The sequence below is a fragment of the Mus musculus genome, chromosome 6 (genome assembly GCF_000001635.26).
Source record: "Mus musculus strain C57BL/6J chromosome 6, GRCm38.p6 C57BL/6J".
Classification (NCBI taxonomy): Eukaryota; Metazoa; Chordata; class Mammalia; order Rodentia; family Muridae; genus Mus; species Mus musculus.
Genome location: NC_000072.6, coordinates 35,020,134 through 35,047,772, shown reverse-complemented (window position 1 = coordinate 35,047,772; position 27,639 = coordinate 35,020,134). Strand labels below are relative to the sequence as shown.

The following is a 27,639-nucleotide window of genomic DNA, read 5'->3' as shown; positions in this document are numbered from 1 at the left end:
AGTAAGCTAGGGTCACAGCCCAGATCTCAAAATCAGTAATGGAAGTGGTTTTTGCCTTGCTACACTGATGCTCTCCTTCACAATTGAAGACCACAGTATGTGCTTCAACTTGGCTTTCTCCCAGTAGTAATTGACTTTTGCTCTCACATACTTGCAAATCTTTTTTTTTTTTTAACCAGTAGTATTTCTTCATGAGACAAATTGGCCCAGCTTAGGCATATGACCTATAATAAACGAATACAAAGAAAATAGAATGATACTTATTAACTTGAAAATCAGTCTCTTGCTTAGGTCCTTATTAGTATCAATGTTCTCACCAAGTAATGAAGTTTCAATTTGCTTTGGCATAGGCTCCTTGCTATGTACTCTGGGGGTTTAAGAGAGAGTGTTAATTGAAATAACCTTTTCTATGGACTGAAAGACTTTCTGCAGTTTGTCAGTTATGCTGTCTTTCCAAATGTAATTTTGCAGATTTATTTTTCAAGGAATTCTTTGCTAAAATGTTTTTTATTACATAATGCTGAAAATTATTCGGAAAACAAACATTAGTAAGTGTAAGTCTGTAAGCAGTGTTGTTTAAGATATTATTCAAAAATATATGAAATTGTTTAGGCTTTAGATTTTTCATGTTTTTGTTAATTCAGATTTTACTTATCAGGGCATTTTTCTTTCAATTTTTTGTTTTTATAGTAACTTCATGTGAGTTTTGTGTCATGCGTAAAGTAAGTTCCTTGTAGTGAAATAATTACCAGTTAGGAAAACTAATCTCATTCATGTCTAGTTTTCTGACTAGAAGTAGTCATCTTACTTTTCAGTCAATTGGATCATTGTACTGTTAATATTTTACTATTTCCTAATTACTTCAAATATACATAGTAAATTTCATATGCTACATATTAATTTAATTCATTAATATAGTGTTTCATTTTTCCTCATATGACTAATGTCTTTGAAATATGGACTTATAATTTCCTCTTTTAAAATCATTTTTTTCTTCTACAAGTCAAGTCTTAATTTTTTTTTTCCCCAAACAAATACTTACTGCTAAAGAATATCTATATAAGGGGTCCAATTGGCTTGGAAAAGAATGGCTTTCCTGGTCTTTCTTTTTTCTTTTTCTTTCTTTTCTTTTCCTTTTTTTTGGTTTTGTTTTGTTTTGTTTATTTTTGATGGTATATTTATAATTTAAATCTATTATATTTTATTTTACCTTAAAATAAGGGAGTATTTAGAGCTTACTTTTTAGGTACTTAAGTTAGTATTTTTAAATTCATGTCTTGTTTCACACCCAGATTCCAACCATTAAGCATGTATTTTATATATGTATCAATATTGCAAATATTGCAATCATTTTTAAAGGGACTGTTAACAAATCTAGTCACCCGTAACTAGACCATGACTGACTTTTCCACAGGGGAAGAAGAGGTGAAGGTTTCGACCATGCCACTGTCCGCCTCTTCCCATTCATTACAACAAGGACAGCAGCCTACAAGTCTCCACACTACTGTGGCCTGACACCAGAACTGAGAGGAAAGGAGAGGATTAGACTCGGGGTGCTTGCATGGGCAACTGGATTTTTGCATGGTTCCTTTCTGACTTTGCATTTAATGTATACACCCAAAAGAGCCAATATAAACGTTCCTCATGCCGACAACTAGCGTGGACCTCGTAGTTGCTAAAGTATTTCTTCATTAGGCCTTTAACATAATTTATTAGCATAATAATTTTGCCATTGTTTCTCATGAGTGATACTATTTTTAACTCTTACAAATAAACTTAGAGTACTAATTAAGATCCCAGAGGAGATTAGCTAGACCTGTTCCTATTTTGACTATTATTGGAAATATACAAAAGTAATGGTAGTTCTTTGTTTTTTCGGTTTGTGAAAAAAATGGTAATATTTTAATCTACTCCTGAAATTTTGAAACATTAAGATAATGTCTATTGCATTCTTTGAATTCTTGAAAAGAAAGAATACATATAAAACAAAACTGGTGGTGTCATTCAATGCTCAGAAAGATGTTGTCAGCTGTTGTTTTCAGTTGCCTAGATTTATATCATATATTATGCATTACATGTATACAAACTGTTTTGTTCTTTCTCATTTGCACATTTGCACTTTTCTTTTTGAATGGTTGTTAATTATACATAGATGGTTAAAAGGTAATATTATGGCCTAACTGCAATATCATCTGATTTCTAATGCACTGCCTAGTATACCAGGAAATGCCTCAAAACAGAATTTCAACTTGTAGTTGAGTTATTAGAAACTTGAACATGGGGTAAACAGCGTATGTAAGTAGTAGCCATAGTAGTGTAACATTTTTATTGAACAAACAGTAGTTCAGTAGAATCTATTTGGAAATTTCATTGTTAAATAATTGACATGTGATAAAAGTAACTGGCCAGAATAAGACTTACAGTAGAAGAAGGAAGCTGGGTGTCTTGTAAAAATGAGACCATATAGGTTGTAATAGATAGCCTTAGATGATCAGAGATCAGTGAGTGGGGTACTTCATAAGGCAGAATGTAAAGTGATGCTTTGATAATGCAAAACTTCTTGAAATAGTTTTAAAATGATAATAAAAAAATAAACTGAACTTAGTTCTGAGCAGTGGACAAAATCTGATTTAAAAAAAATTACCATAATTTGCCTAAAAGCATTTGGGGAGATGGAGAAAGCCAGACTTTTTGAGATTTTAAAAAAAGTTTAAAAAGTATGCCTTAATTTGTTTAAAAAAAAAAAAAAGAACCATGAAAAATGTACTGTGAATACCAAAAAGAAATCTTAACAATACTACTAATAAAACATCTGATTTGAAGATGATGCTAATGTTATATAGCATTGGCATTTTTGGGTTGTTTTTTAATATAAAATATGGGAACTTCCTGTTACATATAACAAAACAAATGGCTTCACCCTGAGGTAGAGTGGAGTAAAGTGGAAATTTATTTTTACATATATGTATTTTTTAATTTGGTTGAGGTCACAGAATTGACCAATTCTCTACTCATCTAAGTTATGTTTTTAGAGTTCAGCATAAATACCAATTTCTAGCCTGCATTTAAAAGTGAATTTACAGCAACATTATAAGAAAACTGCTGTCTTTGAAAGTACTAGATCTGTATACTTATTAAACTTCAGCCTTTTAATCAGACCTTAATTCAATTATGGGTTTCATTTGACTATAACAGGTCAATGTTTGCTGTGTGAAGTTCTGTGGTTAAGGCTTCTGGGCTCTGTGTGTTCTGGGTTAAGGCTGGAAATGCTGCTCTTGTAATGATGCTCACTAGCTCTTAGCTCTCTCCAGCGTTGATTGGCTTCCTTCTCTTGCAAGCACTCGGATGATTGGCTCCCATCTACTAACTGCTTGTGCTGGGAGGGAGCTACTGAGCAAAGCTGCTTTCCTTCCCTCGCTCTGCTCCTTTTCATTTCTAATTTGTACAGAAAATTTGTCCAAAGATTTTTCAGACTTGCTCGTAGTCCCCAATAAGAGTTGCAAAGCTGTGTGTCTCCTTTCTGTCTATTCTCCCTCTACTTCTGATGTACCATGAATTTGGGAAATGCTTTTAGGCAATTAGAACTCAGCATTAAAACTTCTGTATATGGAGTGCTTAAAAACTTACTTTTAAGTCATTTTTTTGTTGTTTTTTTTTTTTTTTATTTCTAGACCCAGAGGCCTCACTTTTTTATTTAATGTGGTATTTTAGAAGTCTTTAAAATAATAATTTACTCAAATGCATGGAAGAAATTATATAGTACATAAAAGAACCATTTTATGTGATGGACAAATATAATTAAAATCATGGAAAGAATGAGAAATTCTAAGAGACTTCAGGTTTGTCGATACATTCTTGTATGATGCATCTTACACTGGGATACTTTTTAATATAGATTTCACTCCTTTGGCCATTGGCCATTATAAAGTGACTAGACTTTTCCTTAACACAGGCGTTTTTAACCTGGATTCTCAAACTCTTGGAAGGTCTATGTGAAATGGTGGGTTTGTGTGCCAGTACATTTGCTTGTTGTTTTCTGAGGAAGATCCATAGTTACTAGATTGATAAAGAGTTGGTGGCATTCTCCCTCTCCAAGAGGTTTCAAATGGCTGAAACATGACAGCTTCGAAATGCCTTGAGCCCCTGGAGGAAGTAGAGTTCTGCCCTGACTTTTAGTTCTGGGATGTGAATTGTTCTCTTATTTTCTCAAAGATTGCAGTGGAGAATGTTTTGATAAACAATGATTTCCTTCTCAATCTCCATTTGTTTCTTCAGGTTGCTCTGTGGTACATTTTCCCCTTTATTTCAGCAGATCATTGATTAAATGTTAGTGCTCTGTAAGGTGACCTGAGCTAGGTCTTGAGGGACAGCAGTCCTGTGCAGGGTGAGTCCACATTACTTGTGTCAGGTCAGCCCTTGACACTCCCAGCTGCCACAGCAGTCCACAGTCAGCCCGTTACTCATCTCAGCAGTTGTTCTGACAGTGGCAGCAAAGAATGGGAACTACTGATAGCTCAGCTCTAAAATAGGAACTGATTTGGAGGGAGACTTAAAAAATAAAAACAAAACACAAGAAAAGGACATACTGATCATATTCTATTTTATGCATGTATGTGCTGTTGTCTCAGCCTCCTGGAAACCAAGTTATGTGCTTCTTTGAAGGAAGCAACATTAGTGCATTCTTGTCTCTGCATACTTGTACTGACATAGTTTATTTGTATGGTATTCCAGCTACCTTCAAAACTGCCAGAACTGCCTTCTGCTCTGGCACAGGTTCATAGGGAGGTACGGCCAGAGAGGAATTGCTGCAAAATGCCCAGAGAAAGGAAGGCATTATAGGAGATTTGAAATCCCACAAAATTGATCACTGTTGTTTGTAAGGTTTTAGATTTTCTTTTTTCTTTCCTTTTTTGATCATGAAGTTTTCTCAAATCTGTTTAATTGGCATAAAAAATGAAACATCATCATCATCTTCAAAATAATAATAATTAGTAATAATAATAATAATAATAATGTATGTCTATGAATAATAATAATAATAATAATAATAATGTATGTCTATGCAATAGCCAAAGTTGGATATCTGGTGATCAACCAGTACATCTGCTATTAGTAAATGTCTCTCTCCGTTGCAGAATGAACACTTGCCCAGCTTCCTGAGGTTGGAAAGTGGCTGTAGTATGTGCAGGCATTCACACATATATGTTTAGTGAGCAAATCAGACATTGTGCTAATTTAAAACAAACAAACAAAAAACAATAGGAGCTAGAAAAAGAGCTTGTTTAATAATAATAATAATAATAATAATAATAATAATAATAAAAGTGGGATTTGTTACATTTAAATTAAAAGGGAAAGATGGTCCAATGAAGAACTGAGCTGCTGACCAGAAGGGCTGGGAAATAGACTTGATGAGGTGCATGGCTCCAAGGAAGCTAAAGCCTTGACAATGGGGAGTCAGGAGGGGTGGGTGTGGTAGGATATTGGCACAGTATAGCTTTTTTTTTTTTTTTTAATATTTTATGTTTATATGAGTACGCTGTTGCTGTCTTCAGACACACCAGAAGAGGGCATTAGATCCACTTACAGATGCTTGTGAGCCACCACGTGGTTGCTGGGAGTTGAACTCATGACCCTTCGAAGAGCAGCCAGTGCTCTTAACCGATGGGCCATCTCTCTAGCCACAGTGTAGCATTTTAAGAGAAGTAATTTGGGAAGGTATTTCATTGCAGTTAAGACAAATTAGACTCCAGTTTCAGGATGCCATTATTGGCCAGTGCAAAAAGATGACTTGGACTAGAATAGGTTTGGCTAGATCTCTACTGATCCTTCAAATTGTATTAAAATGGACCAAAATAGCAACTAGATTTAAAAAAACACAGAGCCAGGATCTTATTGTCACTCGCTGAACACTAAACTGTTGTTTTGTGTGAAATCTAAATCACTAACTCAAAACATAGGTAAAAGAAAGTACCTTCTTGGCCGCTTGGCTGCAGTGTTGTTCTTGATGTTGTTATTGTTATTGTTATGGTTTTTATTATTACTATTATTCTAGCTAGCCCCAAACTCACTATATTGCTAAAGATGACTTTGTGTTTTTGATCCTTCGGCCTTCATCTCCTCAGTTCAGAATACTGGGATTATAGGCATGTGTCATCATGCCCAGTCTTGTGTGATACTGAACATCAAACCCGTTTCATGCTTTGCCAACTGAGAGCTACATCTTTAACCCCTATCCCCATCTCCCTGTGATGTCAAGTCCAGTTTGGTCTACATAGTGAGTTCCAGGACAGTCAGGACTACATAATCTTGTAGTCAAGTCAGTAAGGCGTTTCCTACAAGTCTATGATGTGAGTGATGTGGAAGGGCAGTCAGTGACATTAGATTTCATAACAGAGAACAGGATTAGTGTTCAGTGGATGACAAGTAAGGAGATTATTATGGTCGGTGTGATGACTCAGTGCCAACTGATAGATGAGAATCAGGAAAAGTAGTGGATTGTATGGTTGGAAGAACAGCTGGCTTTTGTGACCCCTGTTTGGTCTCTACCCTATTTTCCTCTAGTCTTTTTTGAGAGTAGATCCAAAATGTCAAGAGCATGGTGTTGCCTGTTGAATCCCAAGTCTGGTTTCCTCTAAGTTGAAATGATCCAAGGCAGACTTCCTGAGAGAGTGATAGGGGAACATCCGAGGGCCTGGGAGAAGCCAGCGGTGAGGTGAGTGAGGCTTGAGAAAGCTCAATGTGCAAAGGAGCTGCCATATGGGGATCTGAAAGCTTGAGCACGGAGGAGATGTGGGGCAGGATGAGTCTGTTAAAGAGCCCTTTGCAAAGCCAGATGCCTGGTTCCAGAAGCAAACTAGAAAGTCCCAGCATAGGCTCTCTGCTTACAAAGGCAAGATACTCCACACGGCAGGACTAGGGTCTTGACTATGGTGAGATGTGAGTTGTCACATGCTCCTGCATTCTAACAGTCAAAGGCTCTGCTTTATGTATATTGCAGGTTAAGAGCACAGCAGTGGAGTGGAGGACTTAATGGTTACCGTAAAACACAATACAAGTGTTTTAGTAACTTTCCTCCAATGAGATTATACCATATGAACAAATAAAATCTACAATTTTGAGGGCTAATATATTTTTGGTCGTTATGCTTTATATCCTTAAGTAGATAATATTCATGAAAAGTTACTGAAGTGTAGTAAGTGGATCGGAAATGAAGGTGTGTGTACGCGCGTGTCTCTTCATCTAGTTAGTAGCAAATATGCTGCTACTTTGGAAGCAGCTTTAGTTTTCCGGAATGAGTGTTTTTTGATAATTAGATTTGCTTCCGTATATGTAGGGTGAGATGTCAGCTGTGTCTTACTGCTCAATACTACATTCATGCGGACTGAGAAGACACTGTTGTGGACCTCCTGACGAGTCTGTGATTTGCCTCTAAGAGAGCTAATGTTACTATCTTAATTTGATTTCTACTGCTCTGATAAAATACCCCAGCAAAAGCAGCTTAGGAAAGGGAGGGTTGTTTCTGCTCACAACTCCAAGTTAAAGCTCATCACCTGGGGGACTCATACTGCAGGGGGCGTGTGCAGCTGTCGCGGTTTACCTTGGTTAAGCAGAGGGAGGAGTTAACCATGCGTGTCATGCCCAGCCAGTGTTCTCCATTTTTTACACACGCCTGTACAGAAACTCAGAAAATGGTGCTCCCTTTGTCTCCGAGAGGTCTTCCCCAGCAGTTAATGTAATGTAAATAACAACCCCCCCCACCCCCCACTCCGTGCTGAGTTCACAGGCCAATCTGATCTAGGTATACCCTCGTTGAGACTCTTACCTGGCTGATTTTAGAATTTCTCAAGTTGGTAAAACTAACCACCACACCAGTTTTCATTGCTAGTCATAAGGGGAAAAAATCTATTTTATACCTGTTAGGCATCTAGAACTGAGGTAAGCTTAAGTAAACCACTTGAAGACTTGACTCAGGTACCCAGAGTTTGTAAAGTAGTATGAAATGTTGGCTTCAAGAGACACTTCATTCTTTTTAGCTTCTTTGTGACCACACTTCCTAAACAGCTCATTGATCTCACTCTTAGCCCATTTCACAGAGTTTGGATTTTTTTTTTTTTTTTTTTTACTTTATCTGCATATATTTTATGCTTAATTTACTCCCGTGCCATGAGTTTTTGTTTCTTCAGTTCCTTCTGGGATATCTTTTCCTTCTGTGCAGCCTCCTCTTCTGGCTTTGGAACGATCGATCTGTTCCTTCTCAGTGAGGATCATCTCACTGTGGCAGGGGGAGCTCATGTATGGGTTAATCTGGCCATGAGCTCTGTAGGTTCGTCGGCGCATCTTAGGTGCCTTGTTCACCTGGATGTGTTCAATGACTAGAGAATCTACGTCTAAACCTTTAAGTTCACCATTGCTCTGCATTTTTTAAGCGTGTACAGCAAAAATTCAGCACTCTTTTTTTGGCCACCATCCCTGTGTCCAGTCCCACTGTTTGGCCTGGGCGCACCTACTGACTCCACCATTATACTGCCAGAATGGCACACATTGCTTCTTTAAAGTGATATTCTTCAGATACCTGGTGGCTTTGCAGATATGCATACCCTTGGTGGCCTGGGCAGTTTCCCGGGTGTTCTTAAAGTGAGCGTGAAGGTTGGAACCTCTTGATTTGGATATTCTAGGGATTCCAGAAGCTCTGCACTGACCTTACAACGGTGCTGCCACAAAGAATTCTTTTTAGTACTCAGACCTGCTGTTGTGTTCTTAAACTCAAAAGCATTACCCCTAACACACACACACACACACACACCTCCCCCACTGTGTACCTTATAAAGCTTTTAAAGTGCCCATGTCTTTCTTTTCCACAGATGTGAAGTTTATGTAAAATACAATGAAATGTTTAAATATGTACATGACACTGGCCCAGTAGTGCTCTTTAATTGTCTCAGTGAGAATTATTGTTAGGGCAATGTGATAATGGCTGTACCTAGATTCATATTTTACCCCGTCAGCTAAAAGGCAAATAAATATCAAGCCTTAATATACTCATATCTCTTCATAATGGTACCACTTAAGCTTAAGCTTTGTTTGGCAAGTTTTCATCCCCATCCTAACCCCATCCCTTAACAAAACAAACCCCAAAAGAGTAAGGAGCCAAAGCCTAGAGATCGTCGATTTCTTCTAGGAACACCTGCCTGCATAGTTTGAAATGGCAGTCAGAGTCCTACTGTCTTGAGGATGCTTACTTAGCATCATGCAAGAAAGGGTTTTGTTAGGCAGATTGTAAAGTAGACTGTTCTCTGTGTGGGCATGGCATGAGGCCTGTCTGCATGTATGCTATTGTGTCAGTCCCCTACTTGATTGATGACTAGAGCAGAGAAAATATTCTCATACTATTTTTTGTGACTTCTCATGTATTTATTCCTGATGTGTTTCACTTCATTCATATACTTGAGATTAATGCTTGTCTTTTAAAAATATTTTGTCATTTTCTTAAGTGCTTTTTTTTTAAAAAAAAATAAATAATACTGTTTAAATGTAGAGAGGTTGTAGAACTTGTCCTCAGCTTACCCTAGCCAGTCTTTCCAGATTTGTTTTTTTTTCCAAATAAAAATTTTTATAACCTTTTCTTATCAAAGTTTATACTAAATAAGACCATCCATGTCACTTTTTAGAAAAGCCTAAAAATTTTTTTGAAGATTTGTATTACAAGCATGAGTTCTGATAGCTACCACAATCCAACAGCAATACTCCTTGTAAGGATCAAGTAATAAAGAATCCACTCTCAGAAGGATTGTATTTTTTTCCTTTGTAATCACATTCAAACACCAATTAGAGTTTCTTCAGTTCTGTCTGTATTTCTATTATACACACATACAGCTCACTGGAAAAGGACTTAAAGATCCTGGATGTGCTTCCTCACTCAGTGCTGTGTCTTACAGTTTAGCTATTCTAGAAGTTTTCTCAAGGGCTTTTAGCGGAAAGTCAGTGAAAATAAAAAAGCCTTTCAAAATGGCCATGGACCAGCAGTTATCACATGGCCTATAAGCCATCAAGTAAAATGTGGCCCAGTGATCTTGGAGGAACTTGAAGAAATGGGGTTTGGGGGGGGGGCTGTAGCCTTTCAAGTGCTCTTCATGGAAACTTCATTACATGATTGCCAATGTCAGAATTGCCAAAATAAAGTTTTAAAGGTGGTGGAATTTAATTTGCACAGAACATGTCATCAGTACCAAAGAGCACTTAGGACCAGCATGCATTATCACTAGACTGCTGATAGTTGTAATACTGTGAAGCCAACAAGATCTCTGACAGCTGTGTAGTAATGGCTCTTAAGGTACATTGCAGCAACACCAATGGTGTTGAACACCGAAGAAGCAGTATTCTCTGCTACACCTCGTACACTGAGAGATGCTTTGCTGGCTTTTTCAATCAAGGACATTGTGGCTTTTAGCCTACTGGAACGGGAAAACCTGCGCAAGGATTTAAAGGCAATAGTACCATCAGCATCTCCAAAGGGGGAAGGAAAAAAGTCAAGAAAGCTGCCTCTGGTGAACTGCCTGCTGCGATTTCCTGGTATGGCAAAGCTGAATTCCAGTGACTGGATTCCGGATTTACATTGCTGTTGGTCTCGGAACAGAACAGAGTGGTCTGGAACTTCACTGCAATTGCTTGAAACCTTGGTCGGCACATTACGTGTAGCGGTTGCCAGAAGTTTGACTCCTGAAGCCGTGTGGTTGTTTTTTCTTTGCTTTGCATTATTTTTCCCCTCTCTCCTTGTTACGTCTACCCAGTTAAATAAAGGTAAACCAGGACCTGGGTTGTGAAGCCATCAGGCAAGGAGGAACATTTTGCATCACCTTAAACTGAGTGCTGGGTTGCATGCTCTTGTTCCACTTACGTGTTTGCTGTTAAAAGAATGTTTGTTTTGTTTTGTTTTTTACTAAAATCCATAAGTACAGCACTTGTGCAAGGCCCTGTGTTTGATCTCTAGCTCCTACTCCCCCCAAAACTCACCATGCTTATGGATTACTGCTCTGTCTATCTTAATCCTTAATGCCCACTAAGGCAAGATTGTTTATCAGGCTTATTTCCTTAACCCTTCTAGATTTGATCTCTAATAAAGCTTGCTGTCGTCTTCACACGGTCCAAGACAATCCTGCTAGATACAAACTCTTAAAACCTGGCATGTTGAATTTTGTCCTTTTTTGAAATTGTTTTGTTTTGAGACAGATTTATCCTTTTTAGCCCTGGCTGACCTGGAACTTGCTTTGTAGACTAGTCTGGCCCTGAACTCACAGAGATCTACCTACCTAGCCTCTCAATAAACTTTTAAATTTATTTAATAAAATAACCATGGGTTTAAATAATCCCCAGATGTACAATTTAGGTTGTAATGATTTCAGATTTTAATTTTTGAACACCTTATATGCCATTCTTACAGCTTGTGTGCTCATCTTTTTCTTTGAACAAAGAATCACTTCTTGCTCCATGTAATTTACCACAATTAGTGGGGAAGTCAAAACTAGATCTTATTTCACTATGTAGAAAGATGACCCAGAACTTCACCATCTTCTGAGTGTTGGGATTACAGGCACGTGCAAACATGTCTGCTTATATGTAGTGCTGGGAATCAAACACAGGGCCTTGTATATGCTAAGCAAGCACGCCATCAGCTGAGCTACACCCCTAATCCCATAGCTAGACCTTAATGTTTGGTAAATGTGTGCTTTCCCTACAGAGCCGATAGTCCTAGTGTCTATTGGAGATGTTAGTTGTCACTCAGTGTATGCTGTTACAGGAGCCGTACTACTCTCCAATCTGTTTATTTCCAAAAGGGAGTTTGAGATTTTAAGTGATCATATTCTTTTCTTCCTTCCTCTTTTGAATTAAAACAGCACATTTGAATAGAAGGCATAGTCTGGGTTTGGGAACTGACTGAAGAGCAACCACTGTATTGTTAAATGTTGAACCAACAGATTTTTTTACATTGGAAAGTTTTGATACTCAGTTTTGGCAAGTTTTTAAGATACTCTTTAAAAACCATGTAATACTTCTAAAAATCTTTTTTCACCTAAAACATTAGTTCTAATTTAGGCAAGTTTTTAAGATACTCTCTAAAACCGAGTAATACTTCTAACTCTTTTTTTTCACTAAAACATTAGTTCTAATTCAACTTGAAGGTCCAGAATATCTGAAGTAAGAATTATAGTTTCTGACTTATATTTAAAATGTACTCACCTAACCTTCCTTCCCTCTTTCCTTCCTGCCTTCTTTTTCAGTGAGCTTGAATATTGACTGAGAATTGGTTCTGTCAAGACCATCTCTGGCAATCTGTTCCAAATTCAACTATAATAAATCATAACTAAGGATGAACACTTACATAAATACATATTTTTAAGTGATTTTAAAATAAAGTCTTTTTAGTGGACTGGTGGTAAGCATAAAAATCTTTGAATTCATCAGAGTCTTTTGAAATTGCTGCCCTGCACAGGAGGATTGGCTTCTGTGTACTGGAAAGGATGTGTTCTTACTAGGACAGACTGTGTGTGTGTGTGTGTGTGTGTGTGTGTGTGTGTGTGTGTGTGTAATAACAAGTTTAATAATTACAATTATGCAGCATAAACATACATGATAGTAATCAATACCAAGTCATGTGTTGTTCACGGATTGCCCTCTTCTTTACATTGAAAATCACTTGAAAATTTGAAGCAGAAAAGGTTTCATTTTAGCCTTGTAAATAAATAAGAGAAAGGAAAAGCAAAATAACCTTTTAAAAACAACAAAGCCTGTGTGCTTTAGTTTCACAGCTGAACTGGAAATTAGAGATTTCCCATGTCCTCCATGGCCCCACACATGTAAAGCTCCTCCATTGTCGGTGTGTTCCAGTTGAGGAACCTACAGTGATACAGCACTGCCACCCAGAGTCTTTGTACGAGGGCTGCTCACTCATGCTGCTGTACACTCTGCAGAACTAGACAATTGTGAGTGACCTGTCGATCATTGAGCTAGCCTGATACTCCTCTGTACTGTGTTCATGCATCGCCCCCCTTTAAGTCACTGGGCTGTGCATACTGTCCCTGTAGTTTTTCCTGTTACATTTTGGTCTTTGGAATAGCTTTTTAGCTTATCTTCTTTCACCTATTAATATACATTTGTTTCCTCTAGTCTTTGTTCCCTTAGCGCACGTATTTAGTGAACTTTCAGTATGTACATGTTTGTTGGCAGAAAATGAGCATTTGTTACACCAGCCAATCCCAAACCTTAAAAAATGCCTCTGGATTTGCAAAACTTTTCCAACGGTGAGAAACCTTTGGAGTGTGTGAGTGATTTGTTACACTGCGTCTGGAGCTGTATGAGTCATGGTTATACCATAACTATACCCATTCCCTTCTGTTTAATATGAAATTATGATCATGTTCTGAATTTTTTAAATGACATTACAAGAAAGTAAACCGTTGTGATGTCTAGAAATACTTAAGCATGCAACTCCTAACAAGTTATGAAGTTGCCAGTTATAATAATAATGTTTTGGAAAAATTAATAATTTTAGTTGTTTCATTTGAGATTGTTGTTAATTTATAAGCCCTTAAGATAATTCTGTGCTTGTAGGAGGTGTCTTAGAGTCAGATGAGGCAGACCAACCTTCACTGTTGTAATAAAAGTGAACTGTATAATCAAAATGTAATAAAGGCATAGCTTTAGTGACTTAACCTCTAGATCATTGGAAAACCTCTTAATCATAAAAACTGTGAACATCAGACATCTTAGAGACTTCAATAGACAAAACCATTGAGAATTGCTGCAAAGTCAGCAAAAATATCCAATTTAAGCGCAAAGCTAAAAAGAGAAACTTGTACTCCAGGTTTTGTTTGTTTGTTTGTTTGTTTGTTTGTTTTTAAATACCTTAATCAACACTGAACAATCAAAAGCTGTTGCTGGCTTTATTGGGAAAAGCCACTCTCCAGTGCTTCAGCGGGGACCCGAGAAGCAAGCAGAACAGCGTGGCTATTGCAAGAGTATAGGATCAGGGTGGACAGAGTTGACATTCCATACGTGTTTGGGGGTTGCTTTTGCTTCCGGAGCCTGCAAAGCTCGGACCTCCTTTTTGTAAGAGCTCAGCTTTGGTATCATCTAGTGAGAATAAACTTGAACTGTAACCTGTCTCTTCCTCACATTAAGACCTCCTCCCCCAGAATGCCAACTGTGTCTTATTCCTGGGATTGCTTTCCAGATATTCTGCTGCCATCACGCACACTCACACACGCGCGCGCGCGCACACACAGTGTTGGTCCTTACTGAGTTAAATACAATTGCAAAAGCTTCTATAAAATATTTGAATTTTCAGAGTTCTTTAAGTATACCAAGGAGCTGTTAAAGACCTTTGTTTTACTGATCGGGATCTCTTTAGGACAGCTTGTAATTGCCATTGTTTTCCTCCTCATAGTTAATCCTTTCATCTTTTCCCATTTGTATCTTTTTTCAGTGCTGCTTGACAAATCCATGAAGGTTGATACTGCTTGCTTCTTACCTTTTGGGTGTAGATCAGATTCTCAGTTCAGCCACTCACACATAACTTGATTCCCAGTTCTCTCTGTAGCTCTCTGTAATATATATCAACTCAACAGTGCCTTTCTTAAAGCAAGCGTATATCAGATAGTAGTAATTGACAGGTGGTCAGATAATGCACGAGAGCCATTCTTATTGCCAGTACTTGTCCTTGCATGTTTGCTTATACAGTCCTTTTATAAAAGCATCTAGAAAAAAACGGGGGGCTCAGCTGAGATTGTGTTGTTTCTGATTTAGACATGCACATTTGTTTACATGGCATGTTTTTTTTTAGATGTTCAGTACTGGTTTTCTTATCAGACACCACATGTCTACTAAAACCATGCTCTCTTCCCATGCACATTGCTAGACAGATAAGATTTTCTCCCCTCATGTACTCATTTTAGAAAAAAAACAGGAATGTATACTTGATACATTTTATGTGATGGACTTGATCTAGTTAGAGTGTATTCTATTTATATGTTCCCATCTTACAAGTTTGCCTAGGAAAAGGATACATAGTTACAAGCTGATAGATAAAGACTTCTTTAGTTTGGGTAAGGAGCATAAGGATTTTAAGAAGAGATATGGTTTTCACTCCCAGTTTTGTCATATGTAGGATTGTTTTTTTTGTTGCCGTGTTTTAAACTTTTATACATTTTGTTAAATATACAGAAAAGTGGTGGAGTTAAACAAACCAAGCACTATGATAGAGACTGACACAGTATCTAAGGTGTTGCATAAACTTGTCCAAACTCTGTTGTTAGCCATGCTAGACTTAACCATTGTTACCCCCAAAAGGGAATCATTAAAAGCAGCCTGGACCACTCAGTTGAGGATACATCATACTCCGACAACTAAAGAACCTATCCAAACAGATTATTTTGACGTGATTTGTTCTTCATGGGACGTCTTTTTGGCTCTCATTGGTCACTGTATTCCATTCTGTTTGGGGCTTGATGTGTCAGTGGGGTGAAAGAAGAGCTAACTGCAAAGCCTGAGGTCTATCTAGGCAAGGCAACATCAGAGGAAAGAAGTCACAAGATACAGGAAAAAGCTATTTCCTTTAAAGTAGTTGTCAGTAAAAGATACCTCCATGACTACCTGCTCAATTTCAAAATAAGTTTCATCTCATGAATTTTTCAGTCAGTTAGGAGCTATGTCGTTCTTGACAAAGTATTGCTTATTTCCCAGAGGATTGTCTTTAACAAAAGCAGAGCAGTTGTTGGGGTCAGTCAGAAGAACCCAGGCATGCCATTGCTGCAGTCTGCCTCTTGCTCTTGTGTGTCTTGTCTCAACAGTGGCTCTGTGGTCTCATCTGTGAGGACTGATACCCTAGGATGCACTTCACTTTGTGCCCAGAGAGCCACTGCCTCTGCATCTCCACTCCTGATGTTGCTTAATCTGTCCTTTTGGCCAGGAGAGCCCGTTTCTCCAATAAAATGGGTGGGAGAGACGTGAACATCAAAATGTGAGCCCTGCCTTTTCCTGTGGCTTAAAGTTAGTGACCTACGATGGAACAAGCTTTTTTTTTTTTTTTTTTAATTTTTTTCATTATTCCACACTTAGCTTTTTATTTTTTTTCCCATTAGCATGCATAGAGCATTATGGATTCTAACTTTAATTCACAAGAATTACAATACTCTTATATTACAGGTAGATAGTAAAACCTATCTTTGCTAATCTTTTCAAATATAATTTCATCAGATCTCCCTTGTGCAACTTAACTTTTATATACCATCTCATTTTCATTTTCTTATTATTGATATTTAATACAAAAGATACATACGTTAAGAGTAATCACAGAAGGAGTCGGAAAGAACCTGAATCAGTACAAACGTACAGCTCAGGGAAGGAAGGAAGGAGTGAGAGAAGCGGACAGAGGGAGGATAGACAGACAGACAGACGAATCTGTCTAGGATGTCTGAGAGGGTTACTAATAATTATCAGTGCATAACTAGAATTCTCTTGCCTGTGAATCATTGTTCTCCCGTGGGAACAAGCTTCACCCATTCTTTTTCTGGCCTATTTTGGAAAAGTTATTTACCAATCTGGAAGCACATTATTCAGTGCCATTCATCCCATTGCTTAGTGAGGATCAGACACTATTTACCAAACCAAGGAAGAACTCAGAGACAGGTAGGAACGAACAGGCGTGAGTGAATGATTACAGGGCACTGTGGTGGTGACAGAGGTAGCCACCTAAGAACTGTAGCCCAGTTATTCTTTACTAAAATGGTAAATCCCAAAGAAAACCTGAATTTTTACAGTAGGTAACTGTTCCCTTGTTGGGCAGAGTTCGATTTCCTTCCTCCTTACTATTTTGGAAAGTATCTATGGGGGTGTTTTATCAGGTTTATTCTCTTAGAGCAGATGTAGACCTCGGGGTGCTAACATGGTTCACATCTTGAATGTCTGCAATTTTGTAATCTGTTTTAGGGAAACTGTGTTCCGTGAGTGCTCAGGTGGTCTCCATGTCTTCTTGGGTGTAATTTTTGTGGTCGGCATGTTCCCCACAGGGCTTTCCCTAACCTGGCCCTAACCGTAACCTGCTCCGAGTCAGCGTTCGGTTTCATGCTTGTCAGAGCTCTTGTCTGTGAGCCTTTTCTTTCGTCGGCTTCTCTCTCCTTCCATCATTGGGCTTTATGTTGCTATCCTCTGCTTCAGGTTCCTTCTGATCCCTGCTGTGATTCCCTTTTGACATATGCATCTTTTACATTCAATGTATAGTTTGGCTTTTGTTTTCTAGATGGGTAGTGCTAGGTACCCGGGCTGGCTGAAACTCACGTTGTAGACCAGGCCAGCCTCACATTTATGGTGAGCCTGTTGCTTCTGCCTGAGATGATAGGTATGCACACAATACCCATCAATGTGTTCTTTGTTTATATACACGTTTGCACATAGACATCCTTGAAAAATGAGTATCTGGAAACCTTCTTGAACTCAAGATGATCTTATCCGCCTCCAAATAGGCTTAATAGATCCTTGCAGGAACATTCTAGAACAGGAAAATGCACACTTTGTAAAGCACACCTGCTTATGCTTTTGTGATTGCCTGACTCCTTCTGTTCTTCACAGGAGGCTCGCTCTTTCTTTCCCTGATCTTCCTTGGGCAGCAGTGATCCCATTGTGGGATGGCAGAATTACTCACTTCCTTTTTTGTGCCTTATAGAACCTGTTTGTTTCTACCACAGTATGTATTGTTACACGTTCTGCTTATGTTACATATCTGTCTTTCTTGTACTGGATGTAGCTGCCTAGACCAGCACTGGTTGGTAGTAAATTTTACAGGAACAAATGCTTATTTTGGTTACTGATGCTGACATTTTAAAGTTACATAACCTCCACTTAACTTCACTGGGCTGGAGTAACGATGGCACAGAACACGGTGAGGGGGGAGTGTCTGAAGTAGTGGTGAATATTCCTTGCAATTCTTGGTTGCTGTCCTTTATACAGAATAGCAGAATGATGGCTTTTTAAGAAGCATGTCTGGCTGTGCGTGGTGGCAAACACTCTCAGTCTCAGCACCCCGGAGGCAGAGGTAGAAGGCTCTCTATGAGGCTAGCTTGATCTACATAGAGAATTCTAAGCCAGCCAGGGCTACATAATGAGACCCTGTCTTTAAAAAAAAATAATAGCATTTTTCTATTAAACAATACTAATACATCAGATCTTTTAAAGTGTATATTTGAAGGTGCGTGTGTTTGGGGCATATGATTAGTACTAAAATATCTTAGTGGCTCATTTCTTTCTTGTTTACGTTGAGGGAAGCTTTTTGGACCCTTAAACCTCCACCTGGCTTTGGAAAGGTTTGCTTGTTTTTGAAAGAGCTGTTTTTTCATTGCATAATATACATTGAACTTTGTGTAGGGTCTTCAAGTCTACAGTTATCTTGAGATAAGGAAAAGATGAGTATTGCTCACACTGTGTGTTATCTGGAATAATCTGGGTGAATGAAAAAAAAAATGACAGCTTTTTGTGGGAAACTGCGTAAAAATTGATTGAAGAGGTCCATTCTAATGTAGCAGAAAGACAGGAGATAGATGGTCTAAAATGCCCAGAGCATGGCCAGCCAACCTAGATCGCCCATTGGGGCCACTTTGCATAAACAAAGTTTGACTTTTAAAGATTTTGTTAAGGCATCTGACATTTCCCCTTAGAGCTCTTTGTCATTTTAATTAATTTCTTTCTTCCCTTCTTCCTTCCTTTCCTTTTTTCAGTCTACAATCTTATTTTTTTTAAGTCTGTGCTTAGTTCTGTGCTCAGGCAGCTCAGCTCTGCCATACTGGTCTGTCTTGTTTTATAATAAACATAGTCTTAGAAATTTAAGTAGAAACTCTATCATTTAAATGGAGTCTTTTTAATAAGCTGATTGTATTTATGTCTGAAGGAATTTCTTGACAGTCCTAGGGATAATTTTAATTAATAAATTTTGATGATTTTGCCACTGTCCTGAAGAACCTCTTACCCATATACAAAACTTAAGTTGTAATATGGCACTTTTTTCTATCCTTTAAAGTTTGGTTTGGCATATTCCTTTATATTAGAGTCACAGGAAGATAGGCTGTTGAAGTTTGAGGGAGCTAGGCTTTCATGCAGTAAATACTGATAAACTGTAGTGAAAAGGATTGGAGAGAGCAGCAGTGTGGTGACACTTGGAGGCCGTTTCCTGTGCACCCCTGAAAATGTACGCTGTAGGGCAGAGAAGAGGGAAACGTGGGAGGAAAGGAGAAGTGGACTGACTCACAATGGGAAAGAGCGTGAAGACGGACAAACGGGATGAGTTTAGGACTGCTTCTGAGTGGAACTCAGTGATGCCTTCTCATGTGGGCTGTCAAGCCACTCACAAGTAATTTAACTTGACATAGGCTCTCTGGTCCCAGTACTATAGTCATTAATTGAAACTTAAGAATTTGGGCCAAGTTTGTGGGCCAGCTGCTCCCACCAAAGCATTGTATCAAACCACTTTAGTTGATAAGGCCTATGTGTTTATAGAGAGTCCTGCCAGCACTAATTAAATACTTTAAAGAATAAAGTGAGTATTTACTTGGTCTTTTCAAATTCTGCTTGTAGAGTGTTCATGGCAGACATGCTAAGCAGGTTGGCCACACAGTACCTCTGTGAGCATGGTGGCTGCTATAGTTCCTAAGACGAGGCCTGTTCTCGGGGCCAGTTCCCAGCAAGTAAATATGCTGCCATGGCTCATTGGAAAGTGACCAATAGAGAGACATTTGTTGTTAGTCACTTATCAAGAAATGACTGTGCTTTTGATGATGTTTCCTTCTTTCATTCTGTCTACCCAGGGGTAAGGCAGTAGAGACTGGGTAGGATACAGGCTTGAGATTATATTGGCAGGCAGCTCTGGTGCTGCCTCCTATAGCCAAGTGACAGCTTTCAGCCCAGTCCTTTCTTGAATAGACCTGCTGACTTCTTTCAGTGAATTTCTAGTGTGAATCCTTAAAAGATAATTCAGTTACATCAGATTTGAGTCAGTGGTCCACTGTTGGGGGGGGGGCCTTTATTATTGGAGCCTCAGAAGCAAAGGAGCCCCCTTCCTTTGCCAGTGGTTCTGATGGCGACTTTGCCTCCGCCTCCCTCCCTCCCATGGCACTTAGAACGACTACAGACAGGAGGGAATGGTGCTGGTGAGCATCCCAGAATATGTAGGGCAGCAATCACCAATGAGGATTGTATTGTGGCGTCCAAAGCCAGCTGCCAAGCCAGGGTGTGGCTCAGCAGGAGAGCACTTGTCTAACACCACCGCTTACTACAAAAACAAGCCTTGCCTTGTTTCCAGGAATGGTCTTAGTCTACTGAGTCTACAGTCAGAATGAATCTGGGTCAGGGTGTGAGGTAGTGTAGCTGGAGCTGTTTTGATGAAGTTTGTTAGCATTCCCGGGTTTCCTTTCTTTGCATTAACTCTCAGCTCAGCTCTAGAGAAGGGAGCAGGGGAGGGAGGTAAACTTTTCCTCCAAGCTCTTTAAAATGTGTTCCCATTCCAAGAGCTAAGGCTCTGGGTCCTGTCCTGTGACACGCCCCCTCCCCCAACCATCCCCACTGTAAGCAACACGCTATGCTCTCGGGCTCCCAGAATGGTTAGGGCACTGGCTTTGCTTCGAGTGCGTATATGGGGGATGTTGTTTGTTGTTTTTCAGTAAAGATTGTTAAAAATTACAAACTGGGAGATTTGTTTCCCAAGCTACCTTACAATCAAACTATACTGGGAAGATCCTAATTTCCGGTTGTTTGTGTGTTGCGTACCACAGATGACATCTTTGGCTGGCACTGTTATTGGATTGTATTATTTTGCAGAGCAAATATAGCCTTTGATTTAAAAAAAAGGAAACATGGGCTTTATTTGTTTTATTTTTTTAAGTGGTTCTTGGTTAGCAGCAAAGCTAACACTAAGGTAAATGGCTCTCCTTCGAGCCTTGCTTTGCTGCCTCTGGTTGTGTTATGATGCTACTTCATAGTAAAGTTTCCTGAATGTGTTACTCTGTAAGTGGAGGTAAGTGTTCTTCTGTTTCTCTCTTTTGACAAATGTAAGAGCATAGAATGAGTGGGGTAGGGGAGAGAGAAGCTGGGCATCGGTGTGGGCACCTTACTGACCCGGAACATCCAGACCTAAGAGCATCCTGTAGTCCTTCCCATGTAGCTAGCTATATGGCAGTTTTATCCTTCCAAGGCAGTCTTGTTTCCCTTCCATGAAGGTTTCAACTGTTTCTTATGCATAATCGAACACCATTCTAGAAGCTAGACTGTCTTCTCTACCAGGCCATCTTGTAATTGACACATGTATGATTTCAGTTTTTTATCAGAGGGTCTTGTTCATGCCCAGTTAAAGTGGTGGAGCTGGAGGGAGAGACTCTCAATTATATTAGAACCTTCAACTCTAGGGATTGCTGGGTCCTGGGGGTATAGTAGAGTTGATTCAATGCTTCCGAGCATGCAGGAAGCCCTGGGTTTGAGTAATTCCCATACTCCAGAGCCAGAAGCAAGAGGATCAGTCATTTGTGCCTTCATGGGGAGTTCAAGGCCAGCCTGAGATACAGGAGACCCTGTCTCAAGGGTGGGGGTGGTTTCATGGAGCTTAGGGTATCTATCACTTGTAGCTCAGTGATAGAATGCTTACCTAGTAGCTCACAAGAGGTCTTGAAGTTGACCTCCGATAACACAAGGTACAGGGAGTGTATGTGGAGGGGTGTTTCTCCTGGCTACAAATGCTAGTCTGTTTCTTAAGGTATGTTATTTCTCTGTCCCCACCCTGAAAGAGGGACCTTGGCTTTTTTGTTTGTTTCTTAGTTTTTGTTCTCGTTTTAATTGTGCACCTCATAGAACCTTGGGTTTTCCCCTTAAATATTTGACTCGTTAAAAAAAATCAATTAATAGTCTATACAAAGTAGACCAAGTGAAAGCTTGTTAAATAATTTGTTTTTTTAAATATATTCCTCAGTATCTGGATTCAGGTTACCAAAAATGAGTTCTATAGACATAGACATGGGCAGCTTTTTTCTCTTTTGGGGCTGTCTTACCAGCTTGCCCTGGTTCTCATGCCTACTCAGCTGTAGAGTATTAGCTAGGATTTAGGTGTGCACGGCGGTCCCTGTGCGTCCTTTGTCTAAGTCCTGCCTACCTCACAGGGTTGTTGTGAGGATCAAATGAAATCAATAACTGTGCGGTACCTTGTAAATTGTACAACACAATGCAAACGCAAATAATATGCAGGTGTGAGAAGGACAAGGCTTGGTAAATAATAGCAGCCTGTGAAGGAGGCTAGTTCAGGTCGAGGAATCCCCACCCCCATTGTGGTGTCCGCCTAGTGTACAGTACCTTTTCTCCGTTTCTGTCAAGTTCAGAGACGAGCTCACTTGACTTCAGTTGTGTTTGTCTTTTATGAAGAAGGTTAGTACCATGTGATGCTTCATTTGCTGAGACCTAGTAGAATCTGGCATAGGTCAGTGATGGGGCAAACAAAATTTGAAAAGAATTCTGACTTAACCAAAGTGCATGGCCTGCCTGCCTAGTCACAGTCTCTGCTGTCCCCTCCCTCCGTGCTGCCTGCAGTTCTGTAGAAAGAGATATTGTTGCTTTTCAAAGACTGCAGTTGGTTATTTGAGTCATTCTCAATAAAATAATTATTCTAAGAAGTTGTTAGACTTTACCTTCCCAACCCCAAATATCAAATATATATGAGTTCTAAAAAGTTTAAACAGAAGTTTATAAAAATCCATTTTTACATTGCTAGTCTCTTCTATTTGACACTATGCATAAATAGACTCTGGAAACTATAAGACTCCCCAGCTCAGCCCCTGTTTGCTGTTCTTCAGGGGAAATATCCTTTCTAAATTCAGAAGCCTGCATTATCTGCTTGCTTCCCTGAAATGCATTACCAATTTTATAATCAGGAGAACTTCATTTTCTTTTAATATTAGATCATGTTTATTCTTCATTAAATGACTTTCTCCCATTTAATAAACTCAGAAATGAGCTTCTAGATAGAACTTCACAGGATGTTTTTAATGGCCGAGCTGGCTTAAATGCCTCTCTGACTGACAGTTTATCCTTTAGCGGGTGCTGGCTTGTCTCTAGAGCACTGAGTCTTGCAGCTGGATTATTGATTTGCACCACATGTAGAGATCAGTCTAGAAAGGGAGCAGCAGGCCCCTCCTGTCCTGTCCCGTCGGCCTGAGAGAGCTTCCCTGCCCCTCACTTAGGTCCCGAGCTCACAAGCACAGACCTAACCCAGTTTGTCTCGGTAGGATAACCCACAAACGCTCAGTAAAGAAAGAAATTCCTCTCCCGCTTAGCCACTAAAGAACAACATATGTTTCTAACGTCAGCTTTTTATTTTTTTTTTATCTTTCATTTTTTGTTGGTAAATCTCCCAGACAACAACAGTTCTGTAGAGAGTTTAAATATGAAGGAATGGCAGGACGGGCTAAGGGCACTTCTACCCAACATTAACATCAACTTTGGTGGACTGCCCAATTCTTCTTCCCCCTCCAACGCCAACCACAGTGCACCAACGTCCAACACTGCCACCACGGACAGCGTGAGTTGGGACAGCCCTGGCAGCTGGACAGACCCAGCCATCATCACAGGTAACTTCCTCCCCGCCCCGCCCCGCCCCGGCCCCGCCCCCGCCCCTCAGCTCCACCCACAGGCGTCAGACTAAGTCAGAGCAGGGGTCTCTGCTTCCTTTTCACAAAGCCTGGTTTGTTCTTAGGGTCGTGGTGAACCTGTCTGCCTAGTTGTGTTCCGAGGCGCTTGTGCCTTGGTCACTCCTTTTGCTCTAAGTAGGTGTTACCGTCTGGCAGCACGTGTGTATTTTGTAGGCCTCAAAGTACTAAAGGATCTAACTGAGCCATCTTAAGAGAAACATACTCCACTCTTTATAAAGCTCTCTATATAAGGCTGTCTGTGTCCAGATCCCTGCTAGAGGCGGGCGGGGGAATGGGGAAACACACCATTTACTTTTGGGAGGCCTGGGGAATCTCTGGCGGGGAGGTTGCTTGTTTGGTGGGGATTTTTGGTTTTGTTTTTTGCTGTTCCGCCTCTGAAAGTGAGGGACCAAGTTTTATGAGGGTTTGTGTCACAGTAAGTCTTGGTCATTGCTGGAGAAGGGGGAGGGAGGGTGGCTAAAGGATCATAAGGCTGAAAAGGTTTCATTTGGAAATTGACAATTGTAATTTATTTCTTGGGTGGCCAGATCACTCTTTTAAAGTTTACCTGAGTAACTTGGCCCTCTTTCCTGACAGACTCACCATTTTCTTTTTGTCTCCTGTTTCCTCTGTAGGTATTCCAGCATCTTCAGGAAACACTTTAGACTCTATTCAAGACGACAATCCTCCACACTGGCTAAAATCCCTACAGGCCCTCACAGAGATGGACGGCCCCAGCGCTGCCTCGTCACAACCCCATCACAGCGCCCCCTTCAGCACACAGATCCCTCTGCACAGAGCCAGTTGGAACCCCTACCCACCTCCTTCAAATCCCTCCAGCTTCCACTCTCCACCCCCAGGCTTCCAGACAGCCTTCAGACCCCCCAGCAAAACCCCCACAGATCTGCTACAGAGTTCCACACTGGACCGCCACTAAGCAAAGAGGGAATTGAAAAGGGCAGGATTTGTCCCACCCTGTTCCCCCTCAGCCCACTCACAGCTCCCTTCTCATCTCTTAACGTTCTGAAGAATCCAGCTCCTGGTCGGGTTTTTTTCTCCCTACCCCCAGATACGATGCGATCACAGCGTCTTTACCATCTTTTCTTTCATTGTAAAAAGTTTCGGTTGATCCAGCATTTGAGTGAGTGACACTGTTGAATGTTTCTGGGGGGCAGGAATTGCCTTTTTAAGCAGAGGAAAAAGAAAATCAAAAGGCAGTCTCAATACTTAGAAAATTACTGTTTGTCTGTCGCTCATAATGACATAATCTGCTTAGCAGAAAATGACAATTAATCTATAGGAAAGGTCAAGTAAATGCATTGTCAACTGCAGAACTGAGAGCACGGCCGACTTAAATGAGATTGCTAAGTTCATGGGGGAAAGCAGTGGTCCTGGCTTCCATCTTGTATTCAACTTTTCACTATTGCAGGAAAAATGCTTTTCATTTTAAATTCTTTATTGAATTGATAGGGAGGACTCAATTGTGTTGTTAAGCAAAGGGATTTATTGGAAGTTGATGAGAAGATAAATTGATCTGTAGTCGTAACTGGCCTACTGCTAAAGAGTTTATAAGGAAGGAAAAGTAATTTTTTAAGGAGAAAAAATTTTGGCTTTAGACTTAAATTCAGATGTTTTAAAGGAAAAAGATATTCACAGATTCAATACCTATCCTTATAAGAGCTGAATTCTATGTGATTTCCTCAGTCTTTCTCCTCTGTCAGAATCTTTTTTTTTTCTTTGACCATAAGTCCACCTGACAGGGCACTCTGAGCCAGCACTGCTCTGGGGCCATCAGATCACCAACAGAAGCAAATCTCTGACCTCTTTGCCTGCAGCTTTTACTTAACCCTGTAGTTTCTGGACGTTTGTGCAGTATTGAAAAGACAGGAGAAAAGAAAACAAACCTGGTTATAACCTGATGCTAAAACTAAAAACAAGGAAATGTACCTCTCTCTTCAGAATTAAAACTAAAATCTTAAATAAAACAGAAAACTTGATGGTGACCCTCGGGTGAGTCTTGTTCTTGTTTTTTCAGTTTGTTTCGTGTGGGTTTGGAATATTTAATGATGCAGTACCATATGAGTTTCCATTAGATTTTACATCTTCAGCTGTGGAGCGTGGTTCTGAGGAAATCAGAACATAAAAGATTTGTCTTTGTCAGCCACTGCTAGTTTTAAGGCTCAGCCCCTCTTGCTCTCAACACTCCTCTCCCAGTGGCTAAGAACTCTCTCTTAGAGATGCAGAGCAGACCTTGACAACTGAAGCCACTCATCAGGAGTGAGTAGGAGCCTGACATGCTGAGATGGGTCTCCAGGAAGAGTTGTCGGAGCGGTGGCAGCGGCAGCAGCAGCCCAGTAGCATCACCCTCTGAGCTGCAGGAAAGAGACCCAGCAGCCCTGGGGCGGACAGTCCAGACACCTGTCTCGGCCAGCCAGAGTAGGGGGACCTGACTAAAGTAGTGGAGGCTCTCGCTAGAAGACTGCGTTCAGTTGGCAGTCTTGTAAGCAGTATCCAAAGAGAATCTTCTACAGGACAAATAGAGTAGATTGAATTGTATACAATGTGTTTTGGGGTGGACTTTTTTTTTCTCTTAATCTTATCTTTACTTCATTTAAAGAAAGCAGTTTTTTGAGTTTTTTGCATATACACCTATAATCTCATAGTCTGAGACTGGAGGATTCCCATGAGTTCCAGGCTAGTCTGGGGTATAAAGTGAGACCCTGTCAAAAACAGTAACAAAGTAAAAAGAAAACAGTATTTTAGATAATAAACAGTATATTATTAAATACCACAAGTACAGGCTACACAAGAGGGTACGAAGAACCCATTTTGTAAACTAACAGAAATGTTGCAGTGATGTGAAAGAACTGGGAACTGTGGGCTTTGTCCTGGGACCTTCACCTTTGTTTCCTGAACCTGCAACCCCTAGGAAACAGACCTTTTCAGAAGCAAATGGGGGAATCCTGCAGTTGGTACAGCAGTAAAAATGATGCCTTTTTTGTAAAAGAGACATTCTGCCTTGCTATAATTGTATATGTTTAGTGAGTCATACCTACTCCATAAAGGTGTGGCTACTGTGTAAGAAGTTACAATGGCCTTGCACAAGTTATAGCATATTAGGCACCTCTTCTGTTTACTTACAACCCACAAACATTATTCACCATTACGTTTGTTCTTCTGTCCTTCCTTTCTTCCCTGCTGCCAGCTAAGTTGCATCCACAGATAATGAATTGCTTCATTTTTAAAAGCTGAGTACTGAACTAGGCCCAGCAGCGACAGGAAAACTTGGCCACAGTCTCTGGTAAGGGCCTTGGAACACACTAGAGGCTCTGGGGCCTGGTTTGGTGTTAGCTTCTCTGCTAAGTTTAAAAAACCTATTTGAGGAAGACAGTGAGTCAGGTCACAGTGAGCACTGGAGAGCAAGACTCACCAGTTAGAGTATCTAACAGGTCCGCTGCGTAAGGCCAGTCCTAGATGCTCGACGGAAGTAGTCTGCAGGAGCTCAGGGTTGTCTGTGCCCAAGTTTGTCTCTCTACTGTCTCCTCTTCAATTAAGGACAACACTTAGGGCTTGGGTGGGTGTGACTGATGAAGGCATAGCTGAGGGAGAAGACTTGTGGGACAGAAAGTACCTCAACCAAAATGGCAGGCATCCGGTGCTTCAAGAGGCAGTGGAAACTTGGGTATGGACAACTTCACAGTCATTGTCTCAGTCGTGTGGATCTGCTGTATCCGGTGTTCCTCAGGTCCCTCTCTTCTTGGGTTCTCTGTTTCTTACATTCTGATTCTTCTTCCCTCATCTTTTATCCCTCCGATTTCATAATTTGCTGGAATGATATATTCCAGCAATATTTTTTGAGCAAAACAGAAAAATGTTTTCAAAATCTATGTGTGTAAAATTAACCTCCTTCATCTTGGGTGGGTGGTGTGCTAGA

The 27,639-nt window shown here is 40.0% G+C and overlaps 1 protein-coding gene across 11 annotated transcripts in view; it reads left to right on the top strand.

Annotated features, from left to right (window-relative positions):
- The window catches only part of Cnot4 (CCR4-NOT transcription complex, subunit 4), a 111,690-nt gene extending 85,982 nt beyond the window's left edge, over positions 1-25,708 (top strand). For 4 of the 11 annotated variants that reach the window (XR_001785152.2, XR_001785150.2, XR_001785153.1 and 1 more), the window contains exons 11-12: positions 1,415-23,645; positions 24,341-25,708. Coding sequence is in view for 7 of the 11 variants with exons in the window: in XM_011241407.2 (XP_011239709.1) it covers positions 23,433-23,645; positions 24,341-24,642 (515 nt within the window). In the remaining 4 variants the exon portion in view is untranslated. Of the gene's footprint in view, positions 1-1,414; positions 23,646-24,340 lie in introns of those variants that run through there. The other 7 variants (XM_011241407.2, NM_001164413.1, NM_001164412.1 and 4 more) reach the window with 4 other exon arrangements.
- Positions 25,709-27,639: the final 1,931 nt, after the last annotated feature.